Below are 21,803 nucleotides of genomic sequence, written 5' to 3' on the forward strand. Positions count from 1 at the left end.
TTCTCTGCTTTGAAATACTTCCATGCTCTAATATCTATTTGTGTAAATCCCTTCCTTCTAATTATTTTTTTTTTGAGGGGGCTCTTTGTCATAGCAGACTGAGTATCTTAATGTGCAAATTCCTCCATTCTATGGGCTCTTTTCTTGCAAGCTCTCCTGTTAAAATGGGTGCATTGATATATCCCTCTAAATATTCTGTGCTATTTCTCACTCTGTGATCATAACCAAATGTTTGTACCTTTGGGACTTTCCAATAGTACATCTGTATCTATGATGGTTTCATGTACTTTAGTTCAAGTGTTTTGTGTTTGCGCCCTTCTCTTATCAAAGTTGGCAGAGATATATGTGTATGCTTATTTACTTCTGGTTTCTCTCTCTCCACACTGATAGGATGGTCTGTCAAAGGAAGTATCTTGTTCCTACTGTCTTCACTATTGTTTAAAATGGGGAAATCATTCTCTGGTATGTCATGTGTTAAAAGTGTGGGAATGATAACAGGATTACCTTCCCAAACATCATTAGTATTATTATCTGAATAATGAGATCATGTTTCTTATCACTATGAGTACATACTGCTTCTACTGCTTTGTTAGTAATAGTTTTTCCCTATGTACTCTTTGTGGTAACAATCAGTTTAGCTATTTCAAACATAACTTGGCTGCAGTGACTATGGTCTGTAGTGACTGCTTCACTGTAGTCATATTAGCAGATATATCCTCACATGGGTGCACCCACAAAGAAAAATAAAATCTCAGCATACAAGAAGACTCTCTCTTTGGGGATACTAAACCCACATTGTCAGCAATAGGTCTCAGGACTTTGGCAAAAATAACTGGTGCCAAAAATGCCTACCACAATCCACCAGTATGGAAAACGAATGCAGTTGAAACCACCAGTTTTTATAAAATGGTGCATGTTATTATATATAAGTACAGATAAAGCAGGTTGTTTCAAACAAAAAATAAAGAGTCATTGTTTTAAATAAAATATACAGCCAGTATTTTCAATGTTAGATTTCTGGGGAAACCATTTCTGAAAACTGGTCTTTTCTACAGTTCTTGTGTGGAACATCAACTTTCTGCTCATCTGTTTAGTATTCTGTGACTGTGGACAATACTTTCTCATCCAGAACCAATACTTTAATCCCTAAGCTTTCTCTACATTATTTGTCAATGCTCATTCAAGTAAACCTGTTCTTAGTAATATATGTCGGTGTCTGTCTATTCTTAAAGTAACAGACACAACTGAGCAAAACACTGGCTACAATTAAAGAAACAACACTGTTTAGAAAATTGCATAACAAGCATTAGATAAAGCACTGTTTACACATTTGTGGGTCAGACACTACAGTTGCATCACTATTACTTTATACTTTTTTAACAGGTAAAATTCACCACTACTTCTGTATATGCACACACATGTATATATACATTAGGTTGCACTACAGTTTGTTGAACAATACTTTCATAGACAGAGTGCAGTTCAGTCTGTTGTGTAAGGGTGATGAAATGAGTAAATATTTTAATGACTGTGTTATGCTGACAAAGGTAAGAGGATGTGTATTAGGGGAGTTAGAGGAAGGGTTATGTAAGGGGATAGCTTAAGTTTGTGTGCACGCAAGTTTTTCCCGGTTAGGGCTAGGGCTAAAATAAAGGTTAGGTAGGTGAATATATTTAGTGTGTGTGAGTGTTTGTGGGTGTTTGTGGGTTAGGGCTACAGTAAAGATTAGGTAAGGAGTTAGATTTAGTATTGTGTTTGTGTGCAAATGTGTATGGTAAGTGCTCCAGTTGTCTTGTATAGTAGCAGTGTTACAGAGGTTTTTTTTTCTAAGGTAATGTGTACAGTTAGGGTTTAGGAACAGGGGTAGGGTTAGAGTTAGGATTGTGGTTAGCACACAGTAGTAAGGTAGAGCAGGAGGGCTGTATGTATATAAAAGAAGGAAATGCAGACAGATCACTTTACTGCAGAATTATCTGACTCTACCAACACAGAATCAGCAAAGTGAGATTAGGGAAACTGCTGCTCTAATGAAGTTATTCCTGCCCTAATGAAGTTACTCACCTTTTACTCTGAGTTTGCAGAGAGAGTCTGCAACAACTGTTACATGTTTCTATAGATTTACACAAATTATACTAGTATATGATTGCCTCTGTAAGAGAAGGCAAGTTGTTTGCTATATGCTGTGTGTCCAAAGGAAGGAGCATGAGGCATTAAGACCAGGGAGGTATATGCTAGTGAGGCTAAACAGTATATAAAGGTGGCAAAAGAAAAAAGGTAATGCACCTGGGGTGAGGGAGTGCTTTGGTGAAACCCTATTTTGTGTACTTAATAGAACAATTCAACAGATGAAGAGTTGATGAAACTTCTGATAATGGGACTCTAGATTGGGGGCAGCTGCTTAAATAATATCATCTCATATAAGTTTAATTCCATGCAGATCTTTTTTCTCTTTCATGTATTGCATTATACTCAGCCTACAACTCACATGACTTGTATTTAACCAAATGAGAGACATTCAGCATTTTGCAATGCAGTTTTCAGAGCTCACATAATGAGTGAAGCAAGATTAGAGGAAACAGCTACTAAAATGCAATCAGACTCCTTTTTGTTCTTTCTCTGGAGAGAAATCAGCTGCAACGATAGCACATTTCCCCACCTCTCCACCAAGGCACAAATCCTATAACTATAAAGTATTAGCACCCATGTATCTCTAATAATCACGTTATAATTCCACGCCAAAAGTGTTGCAAAAATAAAAGAAATTAAAAGTGAATATCTTAAATAATCATACTATTATTATTATTATTATTATTATTATTATTATTATTAATAATGTTAATAAAATCCAGCTGCTGCTGTCCACTATAAATCTACAACAATTGCAATGACTCCATAAAATAGGGAAGAAATATATAGCAAATTGCAAAACCAGTACACCCAGTCAGGTACCAAACTGTTACTCACATGACCTCTTTGCGGGGTCTTATTTTCTTTACATTCCACATACTTTCATTCATGCACATAAAAATGTTACCAGTGCATATGTTAAAAGAAAACATAAATGCAGCCAGAATTTTTTTTTATAAAAAAAAAAAAAAAAAAGTTAAACACAATGATCAAGAAGAATTGGCAATTGAAAAACGGTGTCATTGTTAAAACCTTCATTTTGCACTTACCACATTATTCACAAGGAGCTATTTTCCGAATATAAAATATATATATATTTCCCAGTGTGCTTTACTACCCCTAAAGCATTGCTGTTGGTATTTTCTAGCTACAGCAGTGCTCTCCACAGTAGGTCTTATAAAAAATCACAGAACTTCCAAGGATGAGGAGGCTTTTCATCTGCAGTGTTAGACCTCACAACATTGATGGGTGGTCTATTATTTCTCAATAATGCCCACTTGTTGGGCAGTATTACAGACCTATATTACTAGTGTTTTGATTTGTTTAACATTCATCAAGTATATCATTTGTTACTTAAAGATTAAGTTGATAGTGTTTGTAAATATGGTGGTTGTTTGGCTGAGTCATATAAAAATTCCTGTATAACATGTCACCCAGACTACTTATGAAAAATTTATAAACTACAATACTGTTTGACATTTAATAATCATAGTTTGCCAAGTACTGTATTTTGTTTTTGTACACCTCCTTACCTCTGTTTTGTCTCCCCACAAGTCACCATTACCTGCTTGCATTTCTTGTCCTTTTTTATTTGGTTTATCAGACCCACCTTAGCCTCTTCTGGGCTATACCTGATCCATGTACTGGGCCAGTGAAGAGATCAAAGACCCTTGAATAGCATCACATTGCTGCCCGGGACTGTTTTCTCTTATTTTACTCACCTCTGCACATACCTAGTACCACTGGGAGTCTGAGGTGTGCATTTAGTATGTGTACTGAGCCACCCTCTCATTTCTGCAAGGAGCTGATGTCAGGAAGACACATTGCTTACCCTCAGACAGTACCCTGTGGTTGCTTCCACCCATTCTTCATCAGAGAAGTCAAATTAAGTGTGTGTTCCTCAAGCAACCCCCCCCCCCCCCAGGATGGGCACAACCATCCTCCTACTCTGCCGGCTCCTCAGATGCCTATATCTCTAATTGAACCAGGGTCACGTAGGTTGTGATCAGGGCTTTATTGCTCTATGACTTAGTACTGGTCTTGTTTGTGTGTACTGGACTGATTACCATTTATTGTGTTTGCTCTGATATGTTATTACATGACATCGCTGTTTGTCCTAATTGTAGACTAAGGTGTATTATATGTATGAATTATGCAACCCATTGATGCCATCACTGTCAGCAGTATATTAATCCGTGAATGACCTATGTGACCTGTCATGGTTCACTGATGGGTCTTGGCTGAGGCGACTCAGTAATCCAAACTTGGACCCACAGATTTACTTGTTAAAAAATACTGATGCTTCCATATCCTGTGAGAGAATTGCTCCCTTATAGAATTTTTTTTTCTTTTCTCATATGTGCTTTTTCTTTTTAGTTTTAAAAACAAATCACTTCTCTTCTAGGCAGTCTACTGCTTGATGGATGTAGTTGCACTGCTGAGGCCAGTATTTGGCCAATGTATCCCAACTCTTGAAGCCTGTTTTTGTGTCCTTGAGGTACACTTTCTGCATCCATCCATCCACAGCCCCGTTTTCCATTTTTACACATGGGTTGGTATATCACTTCAACAGAGACAGTCAACTATATCCAAGGTTCACACCACTGGGTGGCTAGCCCTGCTGCAGCTGCTCTTCCATACTACACACTCGTACACACACTCACATGTATGGCCAGTTTAGAGTCTCCAATCCACCTACTGCATGTCTTTGGAATTTGGGAGGAAACCCACTTGAATACAGGGAGGACATGCAGACTCCACACAGAAGGCATCTCAGCTGAGAATCAAACCTGAGAACTTCATGCTGTGAGGTGACAATTCTGGCCACTGCACCACTATGTTTTTGTAGTATTTTCTTCCACTCCCGTTAGACTTTGGTTATGACTGAGCTGAAAGCATCGAAACTACTTTTGGAGCCAAATGGCAGACATGTAGATGCAGTGTCCAGTCTAGTGTAATTGATGGCAGTAATTGCAGTACTACTAGTGGTCATGGCTGTGGCAGTTTTTTATCTTCCATGGCTTTAGTTTTTAAGTACAGCAAATTGTAAACTTGAATCAGGTGTATCACTAATACTGATATCTGATTGGCTTTTGGGTCATAGCTTTCCACTTGGGAGAAAATGTTTTAAAAAGCAATTGTAAGATGGCATGAATAGTAGTAGCAGTTAATGGCCTATAACATGAAGCCTACTTTGGGAACAGCTAAAATAATGTGGATAGCTGATGATGCAGGCCATGTTATATTAATTAACTGCTACGGAGTTAAGTGAAAGTACAATCATTAGACCGCAGTTCTGCTGAATTTGTTATTTTCACATGCAAAGTGCTACCTCATGGTACAAGTTTCAAATACTATATTATCAGGTTCTGTTTCACCCAGTGTAGTCTGCAACATCTCATTCTCTGTATTGTCCCAATGCACTATAATGGAAAATGTCAAAAAGTTATAATTGGTAGTTACTAAATGCTGTGATAGCTGAAATGAAGTTGGAGGTTGGAATGTGGTTTAGGAAGTGGTCAACTATTTGGTCCTTTAGATTACTTTGAGGGTTAGGGCTTCCAAACCACTAGCTATAGCTTATCTTAAGAGACTTTCAGAATAATTTTGTGAAGTGCATGGAATGCCACAATTATGCTCTTACTTTGGGGAAAAAGAAGACTTTGTTAAGCACCTTTCTGGCATAAAAAAAGATGCTTAACTATGTTTTGCACTTCTTTGCCAAATTAACACCACAGAACAGTGGCAGGAAGATCAAAAATATTTAAAAGCTGCAGTAAACTTCAGACTGCCATATTTTATGCATGGCACTGTGAAGTTTATTATAGCTTTTTTTACAGGGTCAGAAATCACTTTGTTCTTGATCACTGTCTGTGAGGCAGCACTAAGCATGTCGCATCTTTTAAAGCACTCTTTGCAATATTACACTTTTTTATGAAAATAGTAGTAAATTCAGTCAGTTAAACTTCTGGTACTATAAAGAATTATGATCAGGTCTCTGTCATCATAACTCACTTACAGTACATGAAGTCCCACAATTATGTTCTGAAATCGTGATCAAGGTAAACTTTTTAAGTGCTACCCTAGTGCCAGACCCTATCTTAACAGTACTTAGTGGTACTTAACAAAAGCTTGTTGAGCACCCTAGCCACTGTTAATGCTAGGTTTCACTCTTGGGAATAAGAATAGACAGTACTGGCTGGCAAAGACCAGTAGCAGAAGGTAAAACAGCTTTTTAAAGCTGTTAGAACTTCACTGTGCTACACTTAGACACTGCTTTGCCATACTTTTTGTTTATAACAGTTTTTCAAGAGGCTAGTTCTACAGAACTGGATTTCATTTCTGCTTTCTGTCCATATCTCTCAACTGTCCCTGATTTTGCCTCTTATTTATCTTTTCTGTCATAAACATTTTGGTTTTCTGATAAATCACTGAAGACTTAGTCACTCAATAACACCAGGCCTTAGAATTTCGTTTTTTTATTGTTCAGAAAGTGCATGTTGATACAAAATGTGTTGTACCTGATTTTAATTCCTTATTCTTCCCTGATTTTAATCCTTTATCATTCTCATTATTCATGGATTTTCCAGAATTCTTAAGCTAAGAAGTTGAGAGCAATGCTGTCTGTCGGTTTGACAGTGCCAAGTACTTTACTGACTTTCAAAACCAGTGAAACATTTTACATTCCTACACTTCTTGTTTTTCTTTTTCTTTCTGTAACTGTTAGTATATGAAGTACATAAAGTTCCATGTGCTATAAAGAATTATGATCAGATCACTGGTCATAACCATTTTTTTGTATTCCCAACATTAGTGCCAAGATTCACTTCAGAAGCTTTGCTTCTGAGGTGACTTTCTTGTCATCCATGTCTGGAATACATGATAAGCAGGTTATGATCTGAGACCCATTTATAATCCCCTGTTATGCGTTCATGACATGGAGGTCAAGCACTTCTTAAACTTTGCTTTGCTCCATTCTTAAGGTGAAGTTCTTAACTTCCATGATATGAATATATAACAAGTTGATTCTGATCAGAGACCCAGCCATAGTTATCAATACCATATATCAAATATTTTTGCTTCATCTAATTGTATCTGGCTTAGATCTATATTAATAATTGAAGTTTGTAATAAATAAGATGGAGAATGCTGACATTCTAAAAAAAGTTTTATGCAGTTGTAAAACAAGGCATAAATGGTAGTCCAAAGGTAGTCTTTAGTCACATGACTGAATTTTTTATCTCAGACCTTGACAGTGAAAGTCAAAGCTACTGTGCAGTCACCAAACAACTTTCATAAAACTAGCCTTATTAATGGCTGGTTATTTACTACTGCATTTCTGCCTATCAAGACCAAGCTGTACACTCTGTTCAATCAGAGAGAGATTCCTGATATTTCCAAGAAAAACTTGAGATCTCTGAGACCCACAGATCTTGGAGATCTGGGGAAATTCCCTTTGCACCCCACTACTGTAATTCTGTAGGTGAGATAAACAAGTATGTGATGATACAGAGACATTCAAATGCCCATAATCCACTGAGTCCATCTGAGTAGGAACATCTAGGTTCTTACGTAGGTGCCTTGTCCTTACTATTGCCCTTTTCTGTCTTTCCCATACACTTCTGCATTCAACTATTGTGCTACATTACATTATTTCATGGCAGTTAAAATATATAAAAAGGTAGTTGATCTATGAACTAGTTTAATGAAAGAGTCACATTTCAGTATGATTAGATTCACAAATTAAACATGTATACCATTCTTTATATGTTACTCAGCAAATTTATATCTTTATTCTTTGAATATGTATCAATGGAAGAAAGGTTGTGTATATATAAATGTATATTAATCTATCTATGTCAAGTAATTCACAACTCCTGTTTATCACAGTTAAGTATATATTGTAAGACATTTACAACTGTTTTGCCACTTTGTTTTATCTTAAGAATATATATATTTTGTTTGTCCTTAAGACTATAAATATTTTATTTGTCTCTACTTTGTATTTGCCTCTCTAACCTAGGCTGTCACTGAAAAGGGTCATTAGACTAATTCACTTGCTTGGTTAGCGATCGTTAAATAAATACATAAAGAAAGAAAGAAAGAAAGAAAAATGTTTTTTGCTGTAACTCTGGTATCTTTGGAAGCTTATCTTCTAAAGGAATTTGAAGGCAGGTTGCAGAAGAAGAGGTACAATGCATAAACTATTTGAGGACCAACTAATCTTTTTTCTGTATTTTAAATAACACTTACTCTATACTTTTTCACTTTTCAGTTTTTGTATTATGATTTTGCTGTGGTCTTTGTACATTAGTGTTTCATCTAGCAGTCTATTCCATAACCTTTCTACAATTTCTGTCAGCTAACATTGCCTTGAATTTCACTCATTTATATACTACCCTTTTACCCTCTGCTGTCTGTGTACCTGAACTTCACCCTGCCCACATGCCCTATGACATTGTGATGCATGCTTCTCTTCCACTGTGTGCATGTCTTTCATACATTGGCTCTTCTCTCCCTGTTACCATTTCTGAGCCTTATCTTTTCTGATCTGTATATCATCTCTCTTATTTTTTTCTCTTTATGATCTGTACAACAGCTCCAGAAGAAATTTTGCTAATGCTTATTTGAAGAGCCTTGGAAGCTATGTCTCAGAAATGCTGTGTTTTATTTGGGTTTTGATTTAACTCTGTTCTTGCCGTTTTTTTTTTCTTTCTTTTTTTAATTTGACACTTTAGAGTACCACAAAACTGGTGAAAGAGATTTTTAAATGAATCTTAAATCACGCCAGCATTCACCTAGAGAAACACCATCACCCGTAATAACTGTTCTCAAGATAATCGCTTTCTGTAGAAAACAAAAGGGACATGATTAGGTTTGAAAAATTAAGAAAATAAATACAAAGACAGTGTTTTACTTGTTATTATAATTTTACAACCATGATAGATATTCTGAAATATAACTAACTGACAAGTAGGACTGTATCCTTGACCTACCTCACATTGCATATAAAACATGCCGTTATTGTCAGTTACATACTTCTATGTTGCCTTAAGAAAATTATTTAGCTGTGGCGTGGTTAGGGGGCAGGTAATACACAGATTCAAATAAAGTTTTCCAGTAAAATTGCAAAAATGTAACATCAAATCTACTTGTATGCAGTGCCATTACTGAGTTAAATGCTTTAAATAAACGCCTTCCAGGTTTGTATTCTAGTTCTCAAAATGTGCACCAATATTAGTTTACTATTAGGGCAATCATTTTTAAAGCTACGAGACAATCAGGTCCTTTCATTTTAAATTTTTATAGTATGAATTATGCACCTATCAGCTGATGATAGGATGCAAACTGATTTTTTGCGACAATTATTAATGACAAAATGAACACATTTCCCTTCCTATGCTATGTATTACTCCAAAAACATTAGTTAAGCCAGGAAACTTATTTCACTGACCCTAGTTATATAAAATATGGGAGAAAGTAACACTAGGCACCCCACACAGGAAAACAATACAGCATAGTCAGGAAAATGAAAAGTGGGTCACATCATTACTGATGGCAGTGTGGAGATTAGAATATTTCTCTAGGAATACAAAGATGTGAAATGTATCAATGGAAGAAAGGTTGTTGTGCAGCTTACCTGATTTTGCAACAAACCCTTACACAGTTGCCATCCCCCACCTCTCCTGTACTCCACGTCTTCACCTGTTCCCAGCCACCAGTCTTCAGACTCATTTCATCCAGTGATGACCTGAATTTTCTGGTTCAGTGTGGCAACAGATGGAAGATAACATTGCTTTGTCATTACTAGTCAGCAAGAAGCAGACAGGGTTACTTCGCTTCAAACATTAGGCTGTTACACCCCCTGGGTAATGTAATTCTGGGAAGTCAGATTCGGTACAAGAAGCTTTTTTTTTTAAATAAAGTATTCCTGCAGCAGTTGACTTACAGACAAACAAATCAAAGAACATTCACAAAGAGAAAACAGATAAAGGAGGAGATAATGAAATTTCAGCAGTTCCAAGACTCTAAAATTGTATGACGGTCAGCCAAGCTTGCTTTGTGGAAAAAAAATCAAATCAAGAAGCAAAATAAAAAGGTTAATATTTCACAGACCAGTTAAAAGAAATTACAAAAAAAAAAAAAATAAAAGTGTAATCAGTACCAGTGTTCTGTGGTCTACATTCACTGTCAGGCTAACTAGTATGTACTGTTAATTTTTGTTATGATTTGCCTTTTTGTGACAGTTGTGCAGCAATGGAGTTAGTAATATCTGTATACAAGTTGTGAAGGTGTTGAGGGCAAAACCTCCCATGTGAATGCATGTTTTTGTACCTTTGCAATAATGTTTACACTTGCAGTGCGTTTGGTCAATGTGTGCATAGCTGATTGTTTGTGACTGACATTTGAGCTTTTTGTCAGTTGCTGAAATATACTTCATAAATACACAGATGTTGACTGTTTTGTTGTTGTTGTTATACTGTGGCACTGATCATGAGCAGTGTGACCTGACTGAATTCAGGGTACAGTTTTCTTTGTCTCCTGTATTTATTTTTCTTCAGAAATTACATAGCAGCATATGTGCTTTGTATAAATTGAAAAATGTCTGATTAGCATGTTTAGTATGTGTTCTTGCCTGTGTTACATTTGCCTTATTAAGCTATTCACAGCTCTGTATTCAGATGCCCTGTCATGTCACAAGAATATAAACAGACTACGGAAAAAGCCGAAAGGAGTAGAAGAAGACTGGATAAAAGTAGCGTAAACTGCAAAACTGTACAAAAAGATGCAGCTTCTAATCGATAAAGCATGGCATTGTAAAGGTTTGGATGGCAGGCATTGTGTTGACCATGGTGAACTTGCTTTCCATTGTTCCCAACTCTGAATGAAATAGCTTGCTTTCTCTAGTGCTTTGAACTGAAAGCTTAATAGCCTTCTGTTGCACAAATGATTCATGATCTTCTGAGAAACTGTCACTTGCTGAAGGGAGAGACTGCTTCCTGTTGTTTTCCCTGTCTATGACTAATACAAAAGCATAAGAAATATTCAGTGGGTTTAAATGAGCACTATAATGAAACATGAGGTTTGTCTGGAGGTTGCACTCCTGAAGACAGCTGTTCCAAGAAGCACATGGACTGTACCACTGAATCTGAGGGGTGCACAACTAACCATACCACTTTGTTGTATTGTTTTAAAATATTTTATCTTTAACAACTCAGGATGGTTTACTAACCTGACCTTTTAATGCTTAATTGGCTACAGCTGAAACTTTCTGAGATGTACTGTTGTTAATTTTGAAAGAAAAATATCCCATTAACTTTCACTTTGACACCTATGAAGCTTTTTTATTTAGACAATGCTCTTTCAGTTGAAGTGCCAGTCTAAATTGTAATGACAAAGCGCAGAAGTGGCTACTGTTGGTTGACGGATTGTAGCAAGCGCACATTATGAAGGCACTGAAACTCAACTGGTAGGTGAAACACTTTTTTTGTCAGTGAATATGTTTGATTCGTTTGCCGGGTGAATCAGTGAGAGAAACAGAAAAGGGGATTGCACCTTATCACTTTGCTAGGTGAAATTCACCTGTAGAACCATGAGCTCTACAAAGCAGCTTAACAATCTTTAAACTAAAAAGAAGAGTTGTGGATCTAAAATAAAAAAATATATATATTTCTTAATGTCAGCATTCTTATAAGGTTTTGCTTGCATTTCTGATAAAGTAAATATCACTTACAAATCAAATATGCCCTAATTCTTTATGCAGTTCTCTCACGTGCATGCGTATCAACACACACTCACATTCTCTCTCTCGCTGTCTCTCTTTCCATGCATGCCTACTTTGGGTTCTGGAATTATTTTATTGTATGTCTTACAAATATGTTGCGAAACAGTATTTATCCTTCTATCATCTGTTTTACAAACTTTTAATTTAATAATGTGTATGTGTTTGTGTGTGTGTGTGTGTGTGTGTGTGTGTGTGTGTATATATATATATATATATATATATATATAGATACACACACTTAGCTCTTTGAGTATCTTTTAATCATCTCTTGATAGAAGTTTTCATTAACTTTGTATCTAACGAATGCTGATTTATTTTTAAATTTTGGACATAATAAATACATGCATTGAATTCAGATTTTTAAATCAATGTTTATATTTGTAAATGTGGTATATTAATACTACAGATGTTGATAAATAAAGATATATGTTAAATAATTACAGAAAGTAAGACATTTACTATTTTATGTGTAACTTACTGAGTAACTGGAACTATGTTACTTTTGCCATGCATTTTTATTGGTGTTGTGGCAGTGGCAACAGTAATTGATAATTATGTTTTACAAGCCATTTGCCCAATACGTATAACTCATCTGGTGTTTAAAATGTGTTAATATACAAAGCTTCTCTAGACTTCAATAATTACAAATTATTTACCACAGAATGAGTTATTAACTAACATTTCTGTTGCCTCAGCTGAAGTGTGGTATTTTAGTAAAGCATTTATGAAGGGGTGCAGTAAGAGGTTTCCATGGTTACGCCTGATGTTAAGGCTGTTAGCTGTATAAGTCGGTTATGGTTTCACACATGGAACTGACTGACCTTACATATGCTAATTAAAGATGAAGTATTTTTTGTAATTAAACATTTAGTAGGTGCACATTTTTTATGCCAGGAAAACACATCAGTACTGTAAGATTTTGCCCATAGATGACGCAAATATTGCATTAGTTGCACTGATGGAATATTTGATAGTTCCTCTGTGTCTCTAACATGCTTTAAGAGACTAAATTACACTGGCAGTAATTTATGAGCCATCTTGTCTTCACCATCATTAGGTTGTAGTTGCCTCATAAACTCAAGCTGTATTATTAGTTCTCAAACAAATCTTTATAAAAGGCATTGTGGAAGTTCCAGTCTGTGTGGGAGTTGTTGATCTCTGTGGAATTTTGAAGTGCAGTCTGTTAAATTTATTGTACCAATTGTTTTCCTTAGTTTTGTGATTGGGATAAGAAGTTAACTAAATGCACACAATATATATTAACCACTTTTATGAATATGTTGACTCAGGAGATTCTGATGATAAACTCTGTATGCAGCCAGATATTTGAATGCAGCCATGAAGTGCTAAATACCGTATAAAGAGGGATACATCCCTTGCCAAGAAATGACTTTTAACAAGTGCGTGTTACATTATGGATGCAGTCAATATATTTGTGGTACACAGGATGCCTCTGCTAGTCAATTTACTTACATCAGATATAAAACTGCAGGAAAGATTTAGTAAAGCAGTGAGTCACAAAGCATCTGTATACTTTGTGCTGTAAGTCCTGTTTGTGTGTGTATGTGTGATACTTAATATGTCTTGTTTGTAGTTTACCACTGTTTCCTTTGTCCTTTAAAAGAAGCTGCAAAGATTTAATTTATGTATGTAAAAGGAATTTACTATGAAATGTTCAACAAATGTAGGCTCATTTGAACATGCTTCCCAGGAGGAAAGTGAGCATGTTTCATACTGTAAACAGAGTTGCATGCAAAAGTATGGATGCAGGCAGAGTTATGTGTAATAAGCGAAGCGAACCACACACTACCTGGTATGGTGCAGACTCTGATAAGAAAGCAAAGTGGTGGGGAATCAGTTTATAAGATCAGAAGAGGATCATGCAGGAATTACAGATAAACATTTAAATGCAGATGGTAAGGTGAATGACAGAGGATACCAGATTTTAAAATGATGGTAACAGGAATGCGACGTTCTCTGCTAGGAGATGTGTGAAATTGGAAATTAGAGGAAGCACAAGAAACCCTCATACAATGGGAATAAAAAGACAAAAAAGCATATAGAATGTGTCTGGACTAGTGTTTAGAGTGAAAGTGAAAAAACGTAATTGATAATATGAATTACAAAAATGATGCAAGAGAACATGTAAATGAGTACAGATGGGAGAATTGGCGAAAAAAAAAATGCAATAATTTACCCAATGTATCTTACAGAGTTAAGTAACAAGGAAAGAACAGAACTGTAAACCATTAACCCTGAGCAAGTCTTTTAACTTCCTTATGCTCCTGGGCATAGCTTACAAAGGAAGTAGGGTGTTACAATTGGACTACCTGCTTAACAAAATAAAAAAAAAGTGTGTGTGTGTGTGTGTGTGTGTGTGTGTGTGTGTGTGTGTGTGTGTGCATGTGTGTGTGTGCGCGCGTGTGTTTGCGTGCCCATATATTCTTTGTCTATAGTTATATTGATATATACGTAAGCATGACCAAAGATTGAAATAATCATTGGTTTGCTCAGTTTGAAGCTTCTGTTTCCTTTGGAGCATTGCTTTTAAATGCAAAACAGTATGCATTATTTTTATTATTTACTAATGAGTGTCATTTCTAAAGTTATGCACTGACAGCTGCTGTTAACAGAAGTGGTACAATAAGGAATGAAGACAGACTTTTTTTAATCATACTATTCTAAAGGAGACTGTGTTAACCACTGATGAGCACTAAAGCACCTGTACTGGCTTGAACTACCTAATTACCTTACTTACTCCCAACTGCTTAGTGCTCACTAAATAATACACAAATCTGGCATCTTTCCATTACTACAAGATGTTTTCAAACACTATTTTCTTCCTAGGAATTTCTGCTCACAGAACAACTAACTTCTGAGCAGGACCAAGTCTCACAACAGTGCAGGTGACTCACTTTACTCAACCTATGTTATTAAGCACTGGAACTCCATCCCATCCACTCTAAAACAAGACAACATTACCACACATTTCAAATACAACCTAAAACACTCAGCTTCCTCATAGCTATGCTCATGTTCCCATCCTAACTAAACCCACCTTTCTGTTTCTCTTCCATTGCCAATCACTCTATCAATCAGCCTGACTCTTTCACCCTTCTTCCCTGTCCCTTTCTCTTTCATCCCAACTACGGCTCCTCCAACTAACCTATATCCTTAATCCTCTCTTACTAATTCCCCCTCCTTACCCACCTTATCATCTTACCCATCTGCTGTTATCGCAACCTCTCCATGATCAAAACTTTTTCTGCTTATGTTTTTCTTGATTATTTCTACTTATACCCTTCCTCCTGTTCTCTTTTCTGTTTGTGCTCTTGTGACATCCTACCTCATTAATTAAAATATACACACACTGAACTTGCATGTACTTTCAGCTATTACATGTTAACATGGATTTGACTTATTTAAAACAGTATAACTTTCAAATTATACCATGACCCCCCCCCCATTAATATTCCAAAACATGCACGCTGATTGGCCAGCGTGCACGTTGTAAATCGACTTATACTAATGGAAAAAGGTCCGGTCGCCTGAACTTTTTCCATTAGTATAAGTCTTTTTTAAAACACTGTCTCACTATGTTAAAGGAGTTTAACATAGCGACACAGGTTTAAAAAAAGCAACGGAGATCTCCGTTGTTTTTTTTTAAGCTGTCTCGCTATGTTAAACTCCTTTAACATAGCGACACAGTGTGTAAAAAGCAACGGAGATCTTGCTTTCTCCGTTGCTTTTTGCAAAACTGTCTCGCTATGTTAAATTAGTCTAACATAGTGAGACAGCTTTAAAGTAAGCAACGGACATTCTCCGTTGCTTTTTTTAAAGCTGTCTTGCTATGTTAAACCCATTTAACATAGCGAAACAGTAAAAAGCAACGGAGATCTTGCTTTCTCCGTTGCTTTTGCCCACAGCTCTGATGTACTGCGTAGGCATGCACAGTACATCAGAACTTCCGCGGAATACCAGACAGCTGCGGAAGGGCAGCAAGGAGGCATTATACAATGCCATTATTTAAGAAAAGTAATTATTTTTTTTCTTAAATAATGTAATTGTATAATAGCAATAACCCACTTCTGGGTGTGGGTAATGCTGGATTTACCCACAGTTGGCTTTGTTTGGTCCCTCGGGCTTCGCCCTCAGGACCAAACCATGCCAACCATGGGTAAATCCAGCATTACCCACACCCAGGCATGTGTTATTGCTATAGTATATGATAAATGTCTTTACTATTTGCATCAATACTACCTGCAAATTAATGCTTAAAATTTTAAATTTTTATTGTTGCTCATAGTAAAAATGTATTTTATGTGGAGCTTTTATCCCTGGCCCTCTGCTGAAACTAGGACTTATGACAAGTCAGACTTTCCTGGTAAATAAAAGACAAAAATAAAATAAAATGGGTATGTCCCATTTTGGATAAATCTAGTTGTGCCGAAAACCTAGAGTCAGTATATGATTAATAGTATACTTAAAATGATAATTTTAGCTCAGCTAACCCTGTGTTGGGTAGTTTGAAGGCAATTACAGCCATGCTGAAAGGCTTGAGCTGCAAAGAACCCTAAAGTCCACATGCATTCTGTTGTAAAAGGGCCAAAGGCAAACAATAGATTTTTCCTTCCAATAAATATAAATGGCAATCCTGCTTCTCCTGCAGGGAGGAGATGAAGATAACACCATATACTTACATCCACCTCATCAACATTTAATGAAAAGCTTGGAGTATCCCATTTGCTAAAGTGAAAGTGGCATTTGAGTTGAAGTCAGTTTTGACCAGTTGGTGAGTAACTGAAGTGATACTTATGAGGCATCAGCTTGTAGAGAAAGTGGAGGGGGGGTAACCGCTTAAGAATTGTTGTAATACTTGTTCTGAAACAGTCTACTAAGAAGTCATTTTTGGATACATATTTATGAGTTTATAATAAGTATAGACTTAATTAATCTTAGCTGGGAGAATATGTTTCACAACTACCCATTATAAAGAACCTGGGAGAATTTATCTTTTGTTTGCTCACTTTGCTTGCCATGTGAAATTCTTGGCTTAGATAGTTTGCCTCTGCTTTTTCTTTCCTTATTATATGGCTTATAAACATTATCTTACTGTTGCATTCATTTTTCTTTTCTATTTCAGAATTACAGGACAATAGTAACTGAGACATCACTTATAATAACATAGTTTTTCACTTCTTAGGCAAATATAATGCACTTGCTGTATCATATGTATTATCCTGATTTTACACTGTGCCTCACTGCAGTCATGTAGTAGGACTCCTCTTTATTCACTTTTTATTGTACAGTTCAGAGTGTATATATATATATATATATATATATATATATATATATATATATATATATATATATATATATATTAAGATCTTTAAGTGTCTATCATTTAATCACTACTGCAGTAGTTTTATCTATAGGGGGTCATATGCATAGGATTTAACAACCAGACAGCTTCCAAAGCTTAAGGGCATCTTCTGTGTGCCCAGAGTATTGAGACCTTTAGTAGAGCTGGATAAAATTAATGGTCCGGGCACCACGTCCTTCAGAGCTTTCCTGCTGCTGAAGAGTGCTTCTCTTATGGGCTTTTGAGGATTGACAGTTTGTGTTTCCTCAGTGCTGGGCAGAGAAGCTCACTTTTGGAGAAAAAATTATTTTATGACTAAATCAGTGCCCTTTATGTAGTGCTGTTTATTGTAAGCTAGGAATTTATTTTTTGTTGGACTCTCACATGTGTTTTCTGTCAATTGAAAGGGTATGGATGTATTACTTTTAATATAAATATTGTTATTTTGACATTTACTCTAAATGTTTATGAAAAAAAAGTTTTATAAATTGTGTTCAGGGGCTGGGGTGAGTGTATGTAGTGCTTGTAATGATATTTTAAAGTGAAAACACTGCATTTTTTATACTTACCCTTTTTTATGGACTGCAGCTACCAATCTTACATGAACTTCAGACTTACTACTTGGCTTTACCATGGAAGAACTTGCTGGTTCCTCAGTTGTGCCTTCCTATGGTCACAAAAAGAAGAACATTTCCAGACAGCCTTTGCCTTTCCTGCCCTTAGCTGCAAATGAGTGACCCTGCAGTGGTGATTCCTGGTTCCCAGACCACTCTACATCTTTGATTTCTTCCGGTGTAGTCCTTTTAGCCATCAGGAATCGGGGGGTTATACACATGCTTTGCAACTGTTAGAGAGTCATAGGAGAACCATTCTTGTCAGTCTTGAAGGAAGAAGCAGGGAATACTCCTCTGCCTAGCCAGATTAGGATACCTGTTCCTCAGTGTGATGTCCCTGACAGGGATCTGTCTGCTTCTGTGGAGATTCCTATTAAAAGAAGAAAGTTAAACATTTATAATCTCCTTTTACTTTAGATAGGGATGAGTTATTTGGCTTAACCCAAGACTTAATTCAGGCTCTTAATCCTTCTCATTCCGGATTTACTGGTAAGAGGAAAAGGAATTAATTTTCTGAAGATTCCCATTGTAATGAACAGGGAAATTACTGTGATGGAGCAAATTATGTTCTTTCTCCTCCATTAACTGATTCTGATTCTGAAGAAAGCATTTCTTCTGATTATCCCTTGGAAGAGTTTTCATTTTTTGAAACCACATTGACAATGAACTAGCTGAAACACTATCATCCAGGCAGTTAGCTGAAGTTGTTTTAAGCTGGAGTGTAACAAACAACCCTGTATTGTGTGAGTAAGTCCAGACTGTGAGGAAGCTTGTGGTAATTGTCCTTGACTATTTCCAAAAAAGAGAGAACCACTGTTGCTTGGTCCAGAAGGCAGTTACCCCAAAGATCTTTGGAGAGTCCTTCTGAATCTTCAGAATAATGCTAGATATCAGTGGAAAGGCGCAGAGGAACATTCCCTTTTGAGGAAATGAGAATGGATCTGTCTGCCTGGCCTGTTTATCTGTAATTACTTGCAGTCTGGGGGAACCACAGATAAATGAAAAAAATGAGTACAATTATAACTGCCAGCATCTCTCTTATATTTGTGTTTTGATTTGCTGGTTTTGTTCCAAAGACCGTGCACTTTGACCCCAAAGACATAGCTGCCTAAGCAATGTTTGAGGTATCTGTTGCCAACTATATTGGAGCTAGAAGATAAAACTGTTTTTTTCTATTATAGCAGTTCCCTTTTTACAAACCTCAAAACAGAAATTTGAAGCATCTGAGGTGTTTGATGTTAGGACCATACAGATTTTAAATAACCAAGTCCACACCCTACTCAAACCAGGAACCAAAAACCAGAATAGAAGCGGTTACTATAAAGGCTGTCTTCCAAATACTCGACACCTCCAATAACTCCACCAGATGTACCAAGGACCACCACCGTTGTTGATACGAAATATTTTATTACAAATGTACTCAAAAGATCTACAGTAACAGGAACATCAGTATGGATTTAGCGCTTTTGTCTCCCACTGGAGACCTCTTCAGAATCAGTACATACCATATCTTGATTCCTTATATAGTATCCATAATTCCATTGATTAATTGATTAATTAGTAAATCCAATTAATTAAAAATACACATATAATCGTGTTTACTAGTATACATGTATTTAAAGTACACAATGGATGCTTGTAGACATCCGTTAAACAAATTAAATAATTTACACTTGTATACCCCTAGTAAACATAAAAATATATGATAAACATGTAGCATATTACAATACATGTATTTGAAGTACACAATGGATGCTTGTAGACATCCGTTAAACAAATTAAATAATTTACACTTGTATACCCCTAGTAAACGTAGATATATGCATAAAATTTAACATATATAATGTCACAATTTCACACTGTATATTCAATATTTGATACTATATTGTAATATGCTACATGTTTATCACATATATCTACGTTTACTAGGGGTATACAAGTGTAAATTATTTAATTTGTTTAACGTATGTCTACAAGCATCCATTGTGTACTTCAAATACACGTATTGTAATATGCTACATGTTAATCATATATTTTTATGTTTACTAGGGTTATACAAGTGTAAATTATTTAATTTGTTTAACGGATGTCTACAAGCATCCATTGTGTACTTCAAATACACGTATACTAGTAAACATGATTATATGTGTATTTTTAATTAATTGGATTTACTAATTAATCAATTAATCAATGGAATTATGGATACTATATAAGGAATCAAGATATGGTATGTACTGATTCTGAAGAGGTCTCCAGTGGGAGACGAAAGCGCTAAATACGTACTGATGTTCCTGTTATTGTAGATCTTTTGAGTATATTTGTAATAAAACATTTCGTATCAACAACGGTGGTGGTCCTTGGTACATCTGGTGGAGTTATTGGAGGTGTCGAGTATTTGGAAGACAGCCTTTATAGTAACCATACAGATTTTACTTACCATTAAATACTTCTCATGTGGAGTCTGGCTAAAGGAATCATGAGAATCATAGATGCCATCAATCCCAGTATCCTAAGAAATTCCCTTGCTGAAGTCCTGGACTGAGTGGAAAAACTCTGGAAAAGATCTAGATATAGATCTACTTTTTTCTTGTGGAAGTAAAGCTCTTTGAACTGAAGTACGTAGGATACATGCTAGGAATATAATCCCGTGGGAGGGAGTCAAACATGGCTTTTGAATGTTCTCCTGGAAATCCAGTCTGTGAAGGAGATCTCTTACCTAAGTGAGGGATTCTGACACTTTGAAACAGACATAGCAAAAATAAGCAGGCCATTTAAATAAGGAAACATGAATCCCTTGCCGTCTGCAATAGGCTATCACTGGAGTTAGACACTTTGGAGCAGTGGATAACCCAAAGGATAATGCAGATAACTGATAGTGTAGTCCAGAAACTGAAAACTTTAAAAATAACTTGAGATCTGAAGGGATATGATAAGCATCCTTTAAATCGAGAGTTACACTTAATCCCCCTTGTATTTTTTTTTTTTTTTTTGGTAACAGCTTGTGAAGGGATATCTTTTTGGCTGATTGAGAAAGGAAAGATCTGGGGCTGGTCACTTGAGGTTTCTTTCTTTGGTACCAGAACCATTCCTGAATAAAATAATTTCACTGCTAGAGAAAGAGGAGTAGGCTGTATGTCCCCTTTTGTCAACAAATGACAGGAGGAAAAATGTTGGTCTGGTGGATGAGAAGGGGTTCTCAGTGCCATTTGTACTCCTAATGGATCAGTCTCAGAACCCATTAGTGTGAGATTATCTGCTGCCAAAGCGAGAAATGGAGAGAGAGAGAGATTGGGGGGAGATTTAAAGGCTTGCAGGGTGAGAAAGGGGGCTAGCATTTGAAGATAGTCATTCAGACTTGGACTGCTCTGGTTTATGAGAGTCTTTCTTATCCTTTCTGGGGGTCTCCTTGACATTGTTTTTTGAACATCTACTTGCCAGAAGTTTGCTGGGTCTGCTTATTTTGCCTTTTTATAAAAAAAAGATCCTAAATTAGGGATAAAAGCTTTAACAAATTTGGAGAAGGAAGGTTGAAAAATCTGAGTCACCCCTTGAATCAGTTTCCCTCTCTCATCACACTATTTAGGGACCTTAACAGCAGGTGGTCCAGAACAACTTCCCTAATAAGGGGGGATTTGACATTTCACCTTTAACATACTCCAGGAAATTCTGAGAACATAACCTTGCAAACCTTTCCCTAACAGAGCCAGTAGCTGCTGCTCCAGAGGATGCAGCATTTGAGCCATAAGGACACTTTAATCTTTGGTTACTTGAGGAACAGAAGCAATATGTGTATTCAGAGAAGATGTTCCCCATAAAGAAGGAAGAGTGGTTGAAATGTTCCTTATATTTGCAAATGAAACAAGTGAAAACTTTTAACATATGAGCTTGACAATTAAGAATACTAAAAATAAATGTG

At 36.2% G+C, this 21,803-nt stretch overlaps 1 protein-coding gene across 2 annotated transcripts in view; it reads left to right on the forward strand.

Annotated features, from left to right (window-relative positions):
- LOC122806747 (hyaluronidase-like) overlaps positions 1-21,803 on the forward strand; it is a 765,066-nt gene that overhangs the window by 557,218 nt on the left and 186,045 nt on the right. Inside the window, exon 1 of one of the 2 annotated variants that reach the window (XM_044077423.1) lies at positions 11,498-11,596. The exons of the other annotated variant lie outside the window; for it this stretch is intronic. Within the exon in view, the coding sequence (XP_043933358.1) occupies positions 11,574-11,596 (23 nt within the window). The 5' untranslated portion in view covers positions 11,498-11,573. Of the gene's footprint in view, positions 1-11,497; positions 11,597-21,803 lie in introns of those variants that run through there. 2 annotated transcript variants of the gene reach the window in all.

Source organism: Protopterus annectens, chromosome 7.part0, assembly GCF_019279795.1.
Source record: "Protopterus annectens isolate FY-2018-M chromosome 7.part0, PAN1.0, whole genome shotgun sequence".
In the NCBI taxonomy this organism is placed as follows: domain Eukaryota; kingdom Metazoa; phylum Chordata; order Ceratodontiformes; family Protopteridae; genus Protopterus; species Protopterus annectens.